The 16,775-nt window shown below is 39.9% G+C and overlaps 1 protein-coding gene across 5 annotated transcripts in view; it reads left to right on the top strand.

Moving 5' to 3' along the window:
* Positions 1 to 16,775, top strand: part of DOCK4 (dedicator of cytokinesis 4) — a 431,090-nt gene that overhangs the window by 339,136 nt on the left and 75,179 nt on the right. For all 5 annotated transcript variants that reach the window (XM_082693075.1, XM_082693074.1, XM_082693076.1 and 2 more), the window contains 4 exons: positions 2,844 to 2,938; positions 13,922 to 13,997; positions 15,775 to 15,875; positions 16,316 to 16,374. In XM_082693075.1, the coding sequence (XP_082549201.1) occupies positions 2,844 to 2,938; positions 13,922 to 13,997; positions 15,775 to 15,875; positions 16,316 to 16,374 (331 nt within the window). The remainder of the gene's footprint in view (positions 1 to 2,843; positions 2,939 to 13,921; positions 13,998 to 15,774; positions 15,876 to 16,315; positions 16,375 to 16,775) is intronic.

The following is a 16,775-nucleotide window of genomic DNA, read 5'->3' on the forward strand; positions in this document are numbered from 1 at the left end:
AGAAGTGTCTGTTCATATCTTCTGCCCATTTTTTTTTATATGATTGTCTGCTTTGTGTGTGTTGAGTTTCAAGAGTTCTTTATAGATCCTGGATATCAACCTTTTGTCTGTACTGTCATTTGCAAATATGTTCATCATCACTAGCCATCAGGGAGATTCAAATTAAAACCACATTGAGATACTACCTTACACCAGTTAGAATGGCCAAAATTAGCAAGACAGGAAACAACGTCGGTTGGAGAGGATGTGGAGAATGGGGAACCCTCTTACACTGTTGGTGGGAATGCAAGTTGGTGCAGCCACTTTGGAAAACAGTGTGGAGATTCCTCAAGTAATTAAAAATAGAGCTTCCCTATGACCCTGCCATTGCACTCCTGGGTATTTACCCCAAAGATACAGATGTAGTGAAAAGAAGGGCCATCTGTACTCCAATGTTTATAGCAGCAATGGCCATGGTCGCCAAACTGGGGAAGGAACCAAGATGCCCTTCACAGACGAATGGATAAGGAAGATGTGGTCCATATACACTATGGAGTATTATGCCTCCATCAGAAAGGATGAATACCCAACTTTTGTAGCAACATGGACGGGACTGGAAGAGATTATGCTGAGTGAAATAAGTCAAGCAAAGAGAGTCAATTATCATATGGTTTCATTTATTTGTGGAGCATAACAAATAGCATGGAGGACAAGGGGAGATGGAGAGGAGAAGGGAGTTGAGGGAATTTGGAAGGGGAGGTGAACCATGAAAGACTATAGACTCTGAAAAACAATCTGAGGGTTTGTTTTGAAGGGGCTGGGGGTGGGAGGTTGGGGGAACCAGGTGGTGGGTATTGGAGAGGGCATGGAGCACTGGGTGTGGTACAAAAACAATGAATACTGTTACACTGAAAAAATAAAATAAAATAAAGGAAAACTGAAATTAAAGTGAAGTAAATTAAGTGAAGGAAAAAAAGAAATCTATCTAAGCAAGTGCAGCCAGATAGGAAACTGAATTCAGATATAATTCTTTCAAAGGTAAATTCAGACATCCATTTTGGCAGAGAGTATATATAGTCATTCTGGGAAGCCGAAAAGAATGAACTGAAAAACTTTCTGGAATAAGTTTTAGAATTCATTAAGAAAAGTTTCTCAATGTTTTAGTATGATAATGACCTGCTTTCTAAAAAGAGGGTTAGAATGTGAGGTGTTTCCCCAGATTGTCTGACCTGATGTAGAATTCATTTGGGAAACTCTGTCTGGTGATTCTGCCTAAATGACAAAGATCTGTCTGGCCATTTAAAGCCAAATGACCCAGAGGGCATATTTTCACACGGCACATAGTACATATGTACGTGTGTTGATGCCCAAGAAGCCAAAATAAATTTGTGTCAAAATATTTATGGATTTGATCAAAGCTGTTAGAGTACCTTTTAAAAAACCACACACACACACGCATATGCGTGTGCACACACACACGCATACATGCACACACACAGAGCTACCACGTTTCTTATATTTTCAGATTCTATCTTCTGATGGTATGAATGACAACCATAATCTTGTATTCAAGCAGCTTACATGTTTAACATAATGTGTTGTTGGGTTTCATAAATAAAACTCTCATGTGTTGGGTTCTTTTTTAAGATTAAGCAACACCATACTGTTGCCTTCCATCAGATTGGTAGAGAGATATATTCCTAGCACTACTTAAGGTTATCAGCAAATCTTTGTGTTTTCTAGTTAATAAATCAAAATTCAAGCTAGACTGAGCCAATCTCATTCTGATTGGGCATGCTTTATGTCATTCAGTACATGTAGCATGGGGTCTCCTTGAGTCCCCGTTAAGTATAGTATACTACAGCATTTGAGCTGCTGTCAGTTGAAATGTATTGAAAAGAGGTATTTCTGTGTCTTGCAGTAGCTTCTTGTCAAGAGTGTTTCTAGGTGATCAGTTGAAAAATAATATCTCGGGACGCCTGGGTGGCTCAGTTGGTTAAGCAGCTGACTTCAGCTCAGGTCATGATCCCAGGGTCCTGGGATTGAGTCCCACATCCGGCTCCTTGCTTGGCAGGGAGCCTGCTTCTCCCTCTGCCTCTGCCTGCCACTCTGTCTGCCTGTGCTTGCTCTAGCTCCTCTCTCTCTGACCAATAAATAAATAAAATCTTTAAAAAAAAAAGTAAAAAGATAACATTTCAGTAAATCCCATTACCCTCTGGCATGACAGCTCTGTGAAGAATTCCTTGACACCATCCTAGCTACTAAGCACTCAGCACTGGGCTCAGTATAGTACACATCCTTATTTGAGTGTCTTCTACATAGCACACTCGGATGCTATAAACCTGCATGCCTACCATTGACGCTGTATCCTCAGAATGCCCTCGAAGAAACATGGGTGTTCACTTAAAATGCTTTTTAATGAACAGAACTTCGTGATTTTTGACACCCACCTAAAAGGGAGAACTGTTGATTGTTCTCTCCATCAGAAAAAGTTCTGATGTAGAGGACGCTATAATAGTAGAAAGAATATATCTGTCTGCTAATCAACTATCAATTCCTCTTTATTTATAAAATCTAAATGTTTAGAGCTTGTGAAGAGGAATGAAAGCTCATCCCCACTGTGTATGAGAAAGAAAAGGAAAAGAGAACATTTGGGCAGGGTAGCAAGCTAGTTGGGTGGTGAGAAGGGGAAGGGTGATGATTCCTTCTCCCGGTGAATTAGGGAAGCATGACTTCCTTCTCTGTAGTTGCCTTGGAAATGGCAACAACGGTGTTGTGTGTGTGTATGTGTCTGTGTGTGTGTGTGTGTGTGTGTGAACAGTTACAATAACTCAATAAAATGCTCTGTTTCCTCCCTATCCAAGGATTTCCTGCTACAGATATTTACTGTGTTCCGAATATTGATACGCCCAGAGATGTTTCCAAAGGACTGGACTGTTATGCGCTTGGTGGCTAACAAGTAAGACTTTTAAGTTGATGATAACTTCAGCTTGTTATATGGAGGGGAGGAGGTACAAATGATTCTTCTAGTTTGATCTCCAGTTGGAAAGTTTGTAAGTCCTGGGATTCTTTTTCTTTGTCTCTGAACTAACTTCTCCCATTTGAAAAATATATATATTACTATTTGTTTTAAACAGGTGAAACATTAACTTAGTTCAGAAACCAAACAATACAAGAAGAGTGTACATTGAGAAATCCTCCTCTCACCTATTTTATTCATCCCTTATCTCCAGCCTATAGTTACCACTTTTATTACCTTCTTGCATGAACTTCTGGTGTTCCTTTATAGAGAGCCTGGCAGGTAGCTTAATATATACACTATTTTGCATGTTGCTCTTTTTTTTTTTTAAAGATTTTATTTATTTTATTTGACAGACAGAGATCACAAGTAGGCAGAGAGGCAGGCGCAGAGAGAGAGAGAGAGAGAGAGGAGGAAACAGGCTCCCTGCTGAGCAGAGAGCCCGATGCGGGACTCGATCCCAGGACCCTGAGATCATGACCTGAGCTGAAGGCAGCGGCCTAACCCACTGAGCCACCCAGGCGCCCCTCATGTTGCTCTTTTGCTTAAAAATCCTGGCACTCTTTCCACATTAATACGTAGAAAGCCCCTCATTCATTTATGTTCCTTTTTTTCTTTTATAGGCATATAATGTTCTGTTGAATCGGTGTACCATCATTTATTTAACCAGCCCTGTTGCTGGACACTTGAGAATTTTCTAATCTTTCTTAATTCATTTTAACTCAGCAGGATACATTAAGCATCTACCATGTGCTCAGCACTAGGAGTAAGATATGATCCCCAAGTTGGACACATGAAGATTGAAGTTCCTTTTATACAGCCAAGAAATATGGCCACTAGAGAGCCGAAAATAATGCTGTCAGCAAAATTTAGATCTAGAGAAGACATTCGGGGAGATATTGACATAAAGTTGAATCTCTGAAGGTTGGCAAAATTAGCTTGTATTAGGCATATCCAGGGGGAAAAAAATGATCAGAGTCAGTACTTGAAGGAGTAGGAGCCAAGAAAGGAGATTAGGCAGCAGCCTAGGAACCTTCCAGGAGAGTGTCATGGTGGTATCTGGTCTCATGCTTCCTGTCTCTGTCACCTCAGCATACAGAATGAAGGTGAAGTTCTTTAGGAAACTGAAGTACATTATGACCACACTCATAATGTACTGTTTCATAAACATTCTTTCCTTCAAGTCTACATTTGCCTGCTTCTCCTTCTTCCTCTTGTCCAGCCCCAAACATCCTCATATTCAAGATAAAGGTTGGATTCTCCAGGTATCTATCTGTAGACCAAAGATACCATATGTCCTCCCCAGATGCCAGGTATGATGGTGGTAAGAGCCCCAGGAATGTAGGGTTGGATTTTGATAAGATACGCCTAATATGGCTTCTGCTGCAGTATACATTTATAGATGTGGAGGTGTTAAAACGAAGTGTTAAAAACTTGTGAAGTAACAAATAGTATAATATGGCATATTATATTTTACATAAGTACAGAAGCAGCTTTTCCATGTTCAAGACTAATTGAAACTCTTGAAATAGCTCTCTTTAGAATTTAGCATATTTAGTTGGATATCTGTGAGTAGAATCAAGTATCATTTCATCTGGATATCCGGCTGCCATAGGTTTAAAGGAAGCTATTGGTCATGTATCTGGCCTTATTACCAAAGATCTAACATTCTAGGTACGTGCAGAGGGCTCTGAAGTGGTCCAGGGAGCCAGTTGGGAAGAGGTCCAGGCTGCTGACATCACCATCACACAACATCATCATGTGGTCATTATGCCTGCCCTGTGTGCAGAGGGATGTTTTGACTTGAATTAGAATATTCAATGGCAAAAATTCAAACCAAAAATAAATTTGACATTTTGTTCCTTATCCACACAGGCTCTGCTTGAGCTTCCTGAAAACCGTGACCACAATGTGCCTTTTTAAAAATTAAACACTGTCTCTTTCTCTCTCTTTCTACCTACCTAAAAATCTCTACTCCATTTATGAAGATTCATGGTCACACAAATGGGTAACAGACTTGGAAGTATAGATTCTGCTTTTGAGTAAATACCTCATGTTCAAGATCTTTATCTACAGCGTTAACCAAACAGGAGCATGGGTTAGTTTAGAATGAGCTCTGTGTAATACGTCTAAGCAGAAGATGCTCCCAAAGCAAGGCTTTGGGAGATGCTCCCAAGAAAAAGGCCATCAGCCTTTGCTAAATGCAGTAACATCATGCTCTTGCCACTCCAGTCGGTGGTGATGAGAAATGGGCACTGTTTTTCCACTGGTGATGGCAAGTCCGATCCAATTTGGAGAGAGGACTCCAGGGTCTGGTAGAGAACACCTGCCAAGTTGGAACAGACACTGTTCTGTGCTGCTCTGCTTCCCACTCTTCTCCCCATGCAAACACCCTAGCCATTTCCCATTCAAATTATGAAACCATGTAAGATTTTTCTTGCCTTATGAATGCAGTATTTTCTAGAATATACTAGAAATCCATAAAAAAGTATTAGCCACTACTATACTGGTTAAAAGGTAAATTTCTGAAAGATGTTAAAGATATTTGAAATATGTTAAAGAGAGGGGCGCCTAGGTAGCTCAGTCGGTTGAATGTCCAACTCTTGACTTTGGCTCAGGTTGTGCTCTTGGGATCAAGCCCTGTTTGGCTCTGCTCAGCAGGGAGTCTCATTCTCTCTCTCTCCCGACCCCCTCCCCTCCTCATCCCCCCCCCCCCCCACACACACACACACTTGGGTGTACTCTAGTCCACTCTTGTTAGCTTATATTGAAAAGAAAACATCATTTGCTAAACTGTAGAAGCAAGGGCTAGATCCACATCTCTGAAGCTTACCACCTTTCTTCCATGGTGCTTTTTTTTTTTTTTTTTAAGATTTTATTTATTTGACAGACAGAGATCACAAGTAGGCAGAGAGGCAGGCAGAGAGAGGAGGAAACTAGCTCCTTGCTGAGCAGAGAGCCCGATGCAGGGCTCGATCTTAGGACTCTGCGATCATGACCCAAGCCAAAGGCAGAGGCTTTAACCCACTGAGCCACCCAGGTGCCCCTCCATGGTGCTTTCTTAGACAAACATTTGATCAGGGACCCTCAAAGAGGCATTTTTACCCAAACTCCCAATTGTACTGCCCACTCTGTGCTTAATACGTGTCAAATTGATAGTAACTAGCTGAAAAGTCACCACTGCCCTACCCTTAAATGCAACTGAATAGCTCATCCCTCAAAATATGTATTCTTTGATGTGTTGGTCCTTTCTTCCCATTTTGAAGTAGGTTTAAAGCCTTTAACTTTCATCTGTAAACTATGTCCAAGTCCTGTGGCTTGCCTGCTTTATGTGAAGTTCTACCAAAAGCTGTGACCAGACACTTGATGATTAGTATGGTCTTGTGTTTATTTCCACCTGAATGTCCAATATTAGGCAACACGGTAAGACTGTCCAGCCTAACTTGCTCAAGGATGAGACATGTGTCTCTCTTGCTTGTTTGCAAAGCTATATTATGCCCACTGTTAAGTTCTTGGTAGATGTTTCTGATGAGAACAACTGCTCAATTTGAGAAAGAAGGAACATAAGGGAGATGAAAATTAAGTACCAAAAATACAGGACACTTTGAGACAAGCTTCTCTCCACCCCCTTCCCATACACATTGCAAAATATAGTACAAAAATAAAGTCACAGCTTTATACATTTTCAAAGAGATAAATCTTAGACTTGCTTACTGAGGAAGGTAAAATATTCTGGCCTTACAGTTGAAAGTTCAGGCCCTTATTTTCTTTATCTTGTGTGCATGTTGGCTTCAAATGTAGCATACATTTTCTTTTGTGCTTTTTCTCACCAAACACTGAATTATGTAGTTGACTATTACCTTCAGCTAATTTAGCTTTCAAATGAGAGGAGCGTTGCAAATAGGTAATTTATGGGATCCAAAGATTCTTAGGGAAGGTCATTCATTTATTTACTGACCCATCGATTCAGCAAATATTTTTTCAGTGTCTAAAGTATAAAATAAATGCCGTACAGATAGAGCATAGTTCTTTGAAGATGTTTATGAAAGAAAATTTGTGCTGAACTGGGATTGGAAGCCTCTTTCATTAGGATATAAAACTTGAGCTGAAAGCCAAAGGAGGAGTTAACAGGCAGACAGCAAAGGAAGAATGTTCTTATCAGCAGGAATAGCTTATACAAGGGCCCTGTGGTCAGAGTAAATATGGCACATTCAAGGAACTGAAAGACTGTTAGTGTGGCTGGAACATGAGGCAAGAAGGAACCTGTAACGATGAGGTTAGAAGGGGAAGATAGGGCCCAAATATAGGGAGTAGAGAAACATTAAAAGAAACCAAGAAGAGGGCACTTGGTTAAGCATCTGCCTTTTGCTCAGGTCATGATCACAGGGTCCTGGGACTGAGCATCACATGGGGAATCCCTGCTCAGTGGGGAGTCGGCTTCTCCCTCTCCTGCACTCTGCCCCAACTCATGTGCGTGCTCTCTCTCTCTCTCTGAAATAAATAAATAAGTTTTTTTGTGGGGTTTTTGTTTGTTTGTTTGTTTGTTTTTTAGAAAAGAGGGAGAGAAACCAAGAAGGACCAGTTAGGAGCTTAATACAGCAATCCAGCTAAGATGTTAATGGCTTGAACAGGTAGATCACAGTGAATGTAGTAAGACTGATATTGAAGATCAAGGTAACATAATTTACAGATGATGGGGTGTGGATGGCAGAGAAAAAAATGGAAGATTTGCCTTTAGAATTTTGGCCTGAACAGAAGGATGAAGGCTGGTGCTATTCACTTGGGTGGGGAGATACCAGAGGAGAAACTTTGGGGGTGGGGCAGGTGAAGAGTCTTGGGTAAAACAGGAGTCTGGAATGCTCCTAGATATCTTAGTGGAAACAGAAGAGGAAGCTAAACCTGCTTACATGGAGCTGAGGGGAGAGGTTAGGGCTGGAGATGCGCCTTGGAGGGTCACCAGCCTATGGATGGTATTTGAAGCCATAGCCCTGAATGAGAGCACCAGGAAGAGAGCAGATTAAAAAGAAAAAAGTACTTAGGACAGGGCTGTAGAGCATGCTGCCATTTTAACAGTCAAGACATGGAGAAACATCTAGCCAAAGAGACTGAAAAGGAGCAGCCCATGATTTAAGATGAGAGCCAGCAGAGTACCATGTCCTGCGAAGAAGGTATTTATTTCATGAGGGAAGGAGTATCAAGAGCTGCTGGAGGTTGGAGATGATGAAGACTGACAGTTGCCCCCGGATCTGGCAGTGGAGTGGAGATACGGATGACCATAACATGTGCTCTTCCAGGGCACTGATGGAGGAGGAAGCCTTCTCAGAGTGAATTCAAGAACAGCTAGGAACTGAGAAAGTGAAAACAGCTCTTGAGAAGTTTTGCTGTGGAAAGGGGCAGTGAACTGGGGATCTGGAAGGAGTTGAGGGACGAGGACTCTTTTTAAGATATGGAATAACATAGTATTTTGGCTTACAAATAGGCATGGCTCAGCAAAGACAGAAGTACTGATGCTACTGAAGAAAACAGGAATAAGTGAAGGAACAAGTTGGGCAGGGGAAGGGAGTGGGGTTGGGACAAGTGCAGGAGAGCAGTGTGCCCGTTGAGAACTGCCGGTTCCCTCTGCATGAGCAGCTTGCCTTGGAAAGGCAACCAACCACATCGGCGTGCACTTTAGTTTAGCTGGCATTGCGTTTTGCGGTAAAACTTTCTCAATGAACGAAGTGCCACACTTAGAGTAGCTCTGACCTTGTGCACACAAAGAAAGCTTGGCCTTAGCTAGGAGCCTTGGCCCAGGAACAGGAGGGAAGACAGAATATGCGATGAAAAGTGGGGAGGTTGAGCAGCTAATCTGCTGAGTACCCATGAAACACCGCTAACCCCTCTTTTTTGCTGTAGGTGGTGGTGTTTTTCTATTAGGGTAATAATCCTTGAACAATTTACTGTCTAGGGAGAGATAAGATACTGATTTTTACCCAGACTATCCATTACCCAGATGAATGTGCCGAACTTAAATAGCGACAGCTAAGATTTACAAGACCCTCCCGCGCACTCCATGTCCTGGTGAGTTGTGAGGAGCTGGCAGGAAGAATGAATCCAGGAGTGAGAGGCTTCCTGAAGATCTGAGCCTGATGGGCTAAAACTGAGCTCGTTGACATATGAGTGACTTTCTGCTGGTACTGCTCACTGGAGAAGGTCAAGGGAGTTTTTAAAATCCCTAAATCTCTCTGTTTCAGTCTTTTCTTGTTCTTCCTCACCCACGCGGCATGCTTCCTTGACTAAAAGCACAATCACTCCATTTCCTGCTTCCATTTTGGCTTACACTGTGCCCTCGCCTTGGAGTGCCTTCAGTCCGTTCTTCAAAATAGCTTTTAAAAAGGCATAAAATGTTTTACCAGCTTCTCATTTTAGAATTACCTAGTACGCAAATAAGTACAACAAAGCGTAGGTTTAGATATAGTGGTGAGGCTACAGTCATTCAGTAAAACTGACTGTGGGCTAGGCCCTTGGTGAAGCAGTGGTTCACAAGGCCAGATCTCCAAAGGCCCCCAACGTCACTGCTCTCCTAGTTCCAACCCTTGGCTGTCTTCTCCTCCATCTGTGACACAGTCCCCAAAATGAGACAGGTTGATCACATGCATTAGAATTGTCCCATTCAGGGTGCCTGGGTGGCTCAGTGGGTTAAAGCCTCTGCCTTCAGCTCAGGTCATGATCCCGGGGTGCTGGGATCAGGCCCTGCATCGGTCTCCCTGCACGGTAGGGAGCCTGCTTCCTCCTCTCTCTCTCTCTCCACCTACTTGTGATCTCTCTCTGTCAAATAAATAAAGAAACAAACAAAAATCTTAAAAAAAAAAAAAATTGTCTCATTGGGCCCCCTCTGGAGCTCACCAGGCCATCGGCGGCGGTAAGGCCCTGAAGTCTTAGAAATCCCCCAGGTGATTTTGTCAATCACGCTAAAGCTTGTGGACCACTAGCTTAGATCAGTTCCCTGAATGGCCTTCAAGGATTTGCCTTTGCCCCCAGTGTCTTTGTGTTGATTTCTCCCACCCCTATTCATCCACCAGGTTGTAGGGAAGTTGTTCTCCACCATTAGAATTCCATAGGTTTTCAATGTGTAAACATTAGTTTTGTTGAAACCCAGTTTCTCCACAAGCTGCTTCTCCAAGTCCAGGTATAATCTGTGGAGGCGGCCTTTTACTTAAGCATATTATCATGTCCAAGTAGTTTACCACAGACAAATTAAAAGTAGATGAGATTTCAATAGCAGGGAGATAGCCTTGCCTCAGAACTTTCTAAATGCCAGAATGAGGTGGCAGCTGAAAATCTTGAAGCAAAAATTTTGGTTTCCTGTGCACCAGTTCCTCTTTCATGTGTAAATTTTGTGGTGCTGTGCCCATAGATGAAGGTTGTGGGAAGTCATCCTTGTGCCTACACTTCTGTGGCAGCCATCAGTCATTTGACCATTTGTAGTAACAGATTGCAAAGCTTTCTTGGCTATGGAAGTAGAGTGTTGGGATTTGAGATGTCCTTATATTCAGAAACTGAGTCATGAGTAAAAGAATAAAACCAAAGGAGCCACATGGTTTTGGAAAAACTGGAACAAGTAAAGAAAGATCCCTAAACACCCCAGGTATTGACCACAATGAAGGAAAAATAATGTACAAATGCCTTTAGCTGGCTTGGAGCCTGTGTGCCCGGATCCTGACTCAGTGCTGAGTTACTGTACAAAGCTCTGGGAACTGCCTCCGTGACTTGAGCTGAGTGTTATAAGCATAAGTGCAAAGCATTTGAAGTAGACTCACTTTCCGTCCTTCTAGTTCTGAGAAGTCTTGTTTTTGGAGGTCTTACCTCTCAACATATCAAACATATTAAATAGATCCCCACACTGCATTTTACTGAAGAGAGAAAGTGAAAAGCAATTTTTACATTTTGCTTTTTAAGTTATTGGCCTGTGAGTGAGTTGTTTAACTCTGTTTGCTTGTGATTTCTCAGCATTTCTGTATGTTTAGGAATTCCTGTGAAGTTGTAAAAGGTAACCTATCCTTTTTTTTTTTTTTAAATATAATAGACGTCGCCTAAATATGAAATTGGACAAGCAATGAAATAAGTAATGTTGTATTCTGTGGACATGCAATGAACTTAATTTTAGTTGTTATTTTGCAGTTTTAAAATTTGGTCCCATAACATTTTTTCAGGTCTTTGCATTTTCCAAAGCTCCTCCAAAGATCATGGTCCTATGCCCTGTACCTCTTGGTGCCTAAGGATGACACCGCCTTGGTGAGAGGACAAGGTGTTCAATCTAGAACAAGGACTGCATTCCCCATTTAAGAACTACCAAATATAATGACTGGCATGGAATTCTAGAAGCCAGGAGAATGTGAAGCGGAGTTTGTTGGACTGTTTTTCTGGCGTAGTCCTCTGAAGAGCCTTGCTCTTCAAAGGGTGGACCAACGATGACCAGCAAGAGCATCTCCTGGAGCTTGTTAGAAATGGCAGGGTCTCAGGCCCCACTTTAGGCCTACTGAGGCAGAATCTGAATTTTAACTAGATCACCGGGCACACACTAACGTCTGAGAAGCACCACTTTGTCTAGAGAAGTGGTTCGGGGTGCCCCTGAGAATCACCTGGGAGTCCTTACACTCCTGCTGTCCAGGCTGTACCCCAGTCCCTTCATTAGCATCTCTGGGGGTATCTCTCTGTATTTTAAAGGCTCCTGGGTGATCCACAGAGCCACTAGGTTAAGACTCACTGGGTGACAGTGAGGCCAATAAGCTGTGGATGTTGTTTGTGTGTTTGGGACCCAACATGTAAATAACAAATGGGTCATCTTTGCTGTGGAATTACCTTCTTACTTGGAAGGTTGAATGTGTTGGCTGCTTTCCCGGACATTAGGTCCAATAGTCTAAATCCCAGATATGTCCTGTTTCACTACCACTGGATGCTCATCCAGTTATGGTTATGGGCCTGCTATGGTTATAGGCCAGAAAGTGTTTGTTTTATGTGATACTCCGGCAGAGTGGGACTGGGTGTATTTCTCCATTGAATACCAAAGCAGAACATCTGTGCTTAGAACCCTGTGTTAAGGATGAACTACTTCCTCCTTGCTAGCATTCCATTATCTGATAATTAAGCTTTAGTTTCATAATGTAAGTTTTAGAGAAACTACTTTGGGAATTTTAATGATTTATTCAGTTATCATCATTGATTTTGCTAGTGGCTATGGAAAATTGCCATTTAATACTGTTACTTGCAGGTGATTTATCTCTTTAATAGGATAGTCACTGATGATGTCTCCTGTTTGAGGTGGGAGTGGAGATACCACAGGACTTTTCATTTTCATGGGCTTTGCTTATACTTAACTTTCACAGTAAGATTCTTTGAAAGATGTAATTGACATACATAAAATGTACGTGCTTCCTCACGGTACAGCAGGTGCCTGAGGAATGATGGTTTTTCTTCCCTTTCTTTACCTTGAGCTATTTTCATTCAGTCATCCAACCACTTAGTCTCATTAATATTCCCCTATCCCAGGAGAAGGCTATCATAGTGAATTTTCCAGCAGATATCAATAATGAACCTTTATGTGTTTCAAAGACTAAATATTCTTCTAATTAGTAAATATCCCTCTAGTCCAGGTTTTACCAATAAGATTATCAAGGTGTGAAGTTGGTGGGGTGTTTTGTTTTATTGGAGGTCATGTGCTGAGAACTAAAGTCTCGCAAACACTCCTCTGGGCATGCGTCTCAGCAGAGGCCGAGGAGGTTTTCAGGATCAACCATATATATACCATTAGTATATAGTATTTTGGAGAATGACCTGTGTTGTTTCAATGTAATGCTGTATGTAATATTAAATGAACCAGTTGAATGTCGATTCATCTTTCCCTAATTTCTCCAGCCCTGAGATGCCCCATTCTCTGAATGGCCTTACCACCCACTAGCAGTTTCACACAGCTTACTGCTGGATTATAGACAATTTCACAGTCTGTAATGGTTTCTTTTGTGGCATTCTGTCACCAGGAGAGAGGGAGTCTGCCTTCCATAGCTCTTGCCTGCCCCATAATATCTTAAATGGGGGAGAACAGAGAGAAGATCTCTCATAAATTCTCAATATATTCTCCTACTTCATCCATTTCATCTTTGGGCTCCAGTTTCTTGTTCTGTATTTTTTTTAAGTGTGGCTTTCTTCCATGTTCATCAAATGTGGAACACTAAACTTGGATTAATCATTTTGCTTTGTTCAGAAATTAATAAAAGCACTATAAAACATCAGGAGATTGATATATTTCTGCCTGAGTCATATGATCTCATAGATCTGGGTATCATTTTACAAAGAACCCAACTTCAGTGATGGATTTTTTGGAGGGGGGGGCTGGTGTTCCTTTTTCCTGTTTCAAATACAAGTCATCTAAGATTGTTTCACGTTGGGGGCACCTGGCTGACTCATTCTGTAGAGCATGTGACTCATGATCTGGAGGTAATGAGTTCAAGCCCCATGTTGGATATAAAGATTACTTTAAAGAAAATTTTAAAAAGTTAGCACATGGTATTCAAGTAATATTGTTCAACATGCTTCCTGAAGGTTTTCTTTTCTTTTCCTTTTTTAAAGGATTTATTGATTGATTGATTGATTGATTTTTGGGGGGGTGGGGAGGGGAGCAGAAGCAGAGGGAGAAGGAGAGGGAAAGAATCCCAAGCCGACTTCACACTGAGCATGGAGCCTGACATGGGGCTTGATCTCAGGACCCTGAGATCATGACCTGAGCTGAAACCAAGGGTTGGATGCTTAACTGACTGAGCTACGCAGGTGCCCCTGAAGGTTTTCTCCTTCTACCTTAATTGTTTTTTATTCTTATCTAACACATAATTTTCACTAATGTGAAGTTTCCAAATTAAAATGTTCTTTCTTTTTTTTTTTAATCACTAGTGTTATTATTACAACAGTTCTATACCTGTCTGATGCACTTCGTAAGAACTTCTTAAATGAAAACTTTGATTATAAAGTAAGTATCCATTTGGATGACTCTCCTGCCTGAGCTGAGATCTTTCACCTTGTACTTGAGGAAATCACCTAACATATTTTCTTTCTCTTAATAATAGGAAAACATATTTAGTCCACCTACCCCCAAATTAATCTTGGACTATATTAGCTTTAATGATGAATATTAGAAGTTTTCATTATATTTGTGAACAAGATAGGGCTATAATCATGCTTACCAACCTAGTGGAAATCATAGTGCTTAAGTGGACGTAGTTTCTTGTTGTTACTATAAATTTTCATTCTTCTTTCTTATATGGTCCTCATGTGTGACAGGGGGATCTTAGAATATGTTTTTAGGACTTTTTAAAGTAGAGTTTATATGAAGAAAATGTTTACGAAGTAAATGCTTCAGTTCCTTTACTTCTCCATCATCACATTTTTTTTTTTTTTTAGAATGAATTAATGAAAAGAAACAAAATAAAAGATTGGTAAAATTCTTTAAGACAGAACTTTTGGTACATCTATAATATAATTTGGTATGCCTAAGAATTCTTAATATACTGTTTTCTAAATGGAAGATGATAAATGGTAAACAAGGATGGGCAATGCCTGTTTTGGCTTCCTTTCTTAATGATGTTTTCAGGTTTTGGCATCTGTATTTCCTATTCTTTTTAAATAACATTTTTCATATTCAACATTGAATAAACTGTCCCTATTGGATAACTAGAAAATACAAAAAAACACAAATCAGTGAAAACCAATGGAATTTAAAGTTTGTATACTATGTCTTTATATCATACCGTGCAATAATAAATATATGAAAATTTCATGTTTACAACTCTGCTGTTTAATATTTAGTTGTTTCTGCTATTTTATTCTTAGAAATTACTCTATGTGCCTTCTTACAATATAAAATTTGGCATATATCCTTAATTATTTTTTGAATATATATTTGTAAGTGGAACAATGAGTTAAGGGTTATGCCAATTATATTTGATTTCCTATATATCTACCAACCTAAAATTACTGACTAAAATTCATATTTTAGTTTAGTTTAGTTTGTGAAGTATCTGTTCTTGACTTTTTCATTATTTTGCTCATTCTTATATTTTTTGTTTATAAGAGCTCTTTATACATAAAAGATATTAATTCTTTATGATGTTTCTCCTTATTATTTCCAATTTTACTTGGTGTCCATGAAGAAGTAGTTTCCTTCCATTATGTCATATGTTTTTGGTTAAGTTTATTTCTGGGAATTTTATTCTGATCTCTTTCTGGTGCTGTTTTTGGTATAAGAAACCTTAAACTCAAAAGATTTGTCCAGGCAGGGAATTTTTACATACTGTCTGAATTTAAAGCAATTAGCATACCCAGAGAAGTGTATGCCTTTTTTTTTTTTTTAATTCTCCATTAAAAGGAGTTCCAAAAATGAATTCTCGCAGGAATAAAATAGCCCAACTTATACCTCAGACATATTATAAGAGAAACAAAGGATTTAACATACACCAGGGACCTTAAGAAACCTGGGGTATGGCCCGGAAGCAGTATAGAAATAGATAGTATTTATTTGCTTTCCCTCTTTGTTACAGCAAATTTCAGGCATGTGTAAAAGCAGAGAGAATAGTGTAATGTACCCCCATGTACCCATATCCAGATTAAACTATTATCCACACGGGGCCGATCTTACTTCAACTCTACCTCCATCCACTCATCACGTTTGAAGCAAATCCAAGATATGTCACTTAATCTGTCAATATTTTTGTAAACTATAGCATTTAAATGTTTTGTTCTTGTTTTAGATTTGGGATTCTTACTTTTACCTTGCCGTCATTTTTATCAACCAGTTGTGTCTTCAGTTAGAGATGTTCACACCTTCCAAAAAGAAGAAGGTATTAGAAAAGTAAGTACCAATGTATAATTGGGTGGGGAATACGAGGCAAATCAAATGTTATGCCTTTAAGAGGGCATTTGGTTTAAATGATTCATAAATCAGGTATCTGTAACTGGAAATGACAGTGGAGAGGCAATGAGCAAGAGGACAAGCAATCTTTTCTGGAAATTTTGAACTTATCTATACTTTTTTTTGGGTGAGGGAGCTCCATCTTTCAGAAATTAGTGTGTTATAGTAGCAAATTAATTAGAGGACAAATCTATTTCATTAAAGGATTTATATAAGGATTTGCATTAGAAGCATCAAGACATCTACATTAACTATCTTTAATTACAAATATAGTGTCTTTTAATTCAGAAGAGACAAAAATACTTCTCTGTCCCAAAGAGACACAAATACTTCTTTGTTTTGAAGACTTTGTATCAGATTTGCTTTCTGTTTTATTTCAGGTATGGTGACATGCGCGTCACAATGGGTTGTGAAATTTTCAGCATGTGGCAAAACCTTGGTAAGTAATGGAAAGAGAAGCCACCTCCATTGTGCAGTTTGTCACTGTACTTTTAAGTGTATAAATGAAGAAGGACAACGTACAAGTGACAGTGTTTAGATCAGTAAAGTCATCCTTAGAATGTAATTGATATTTTGGCATTGAATATGGTTATAACTAACTTTTTAAAATTGGTATCTGTCTGAAAACTCATCTTACCTTTGTGTGTTTCATTATTAATAAATGATAAATTTTATTATCTAGCATTGCTCCAATAATACACACGTGTTCAATAATGAGCTAACCTTTCAGAATTTGGGATTGTAACAACTCAAAATTTCTAGTACTCTGAGCTGAGTCTATGAATCATAACATATTTAAAATTAAATTTATGAAACACCGACTCACGCACCAGAACTCTT

This window comes from Mustela nivalis, assembly GCF_964662115.1.
Source record: "Mustela nivalis genome assembly, chromosome: 12".
Taxonomy (NCBI): Eukaryota; Metazoa; Chordata; class Mammalia; order Carnivora; family Mustelidae; genus Mustela; species Mustela nivalis.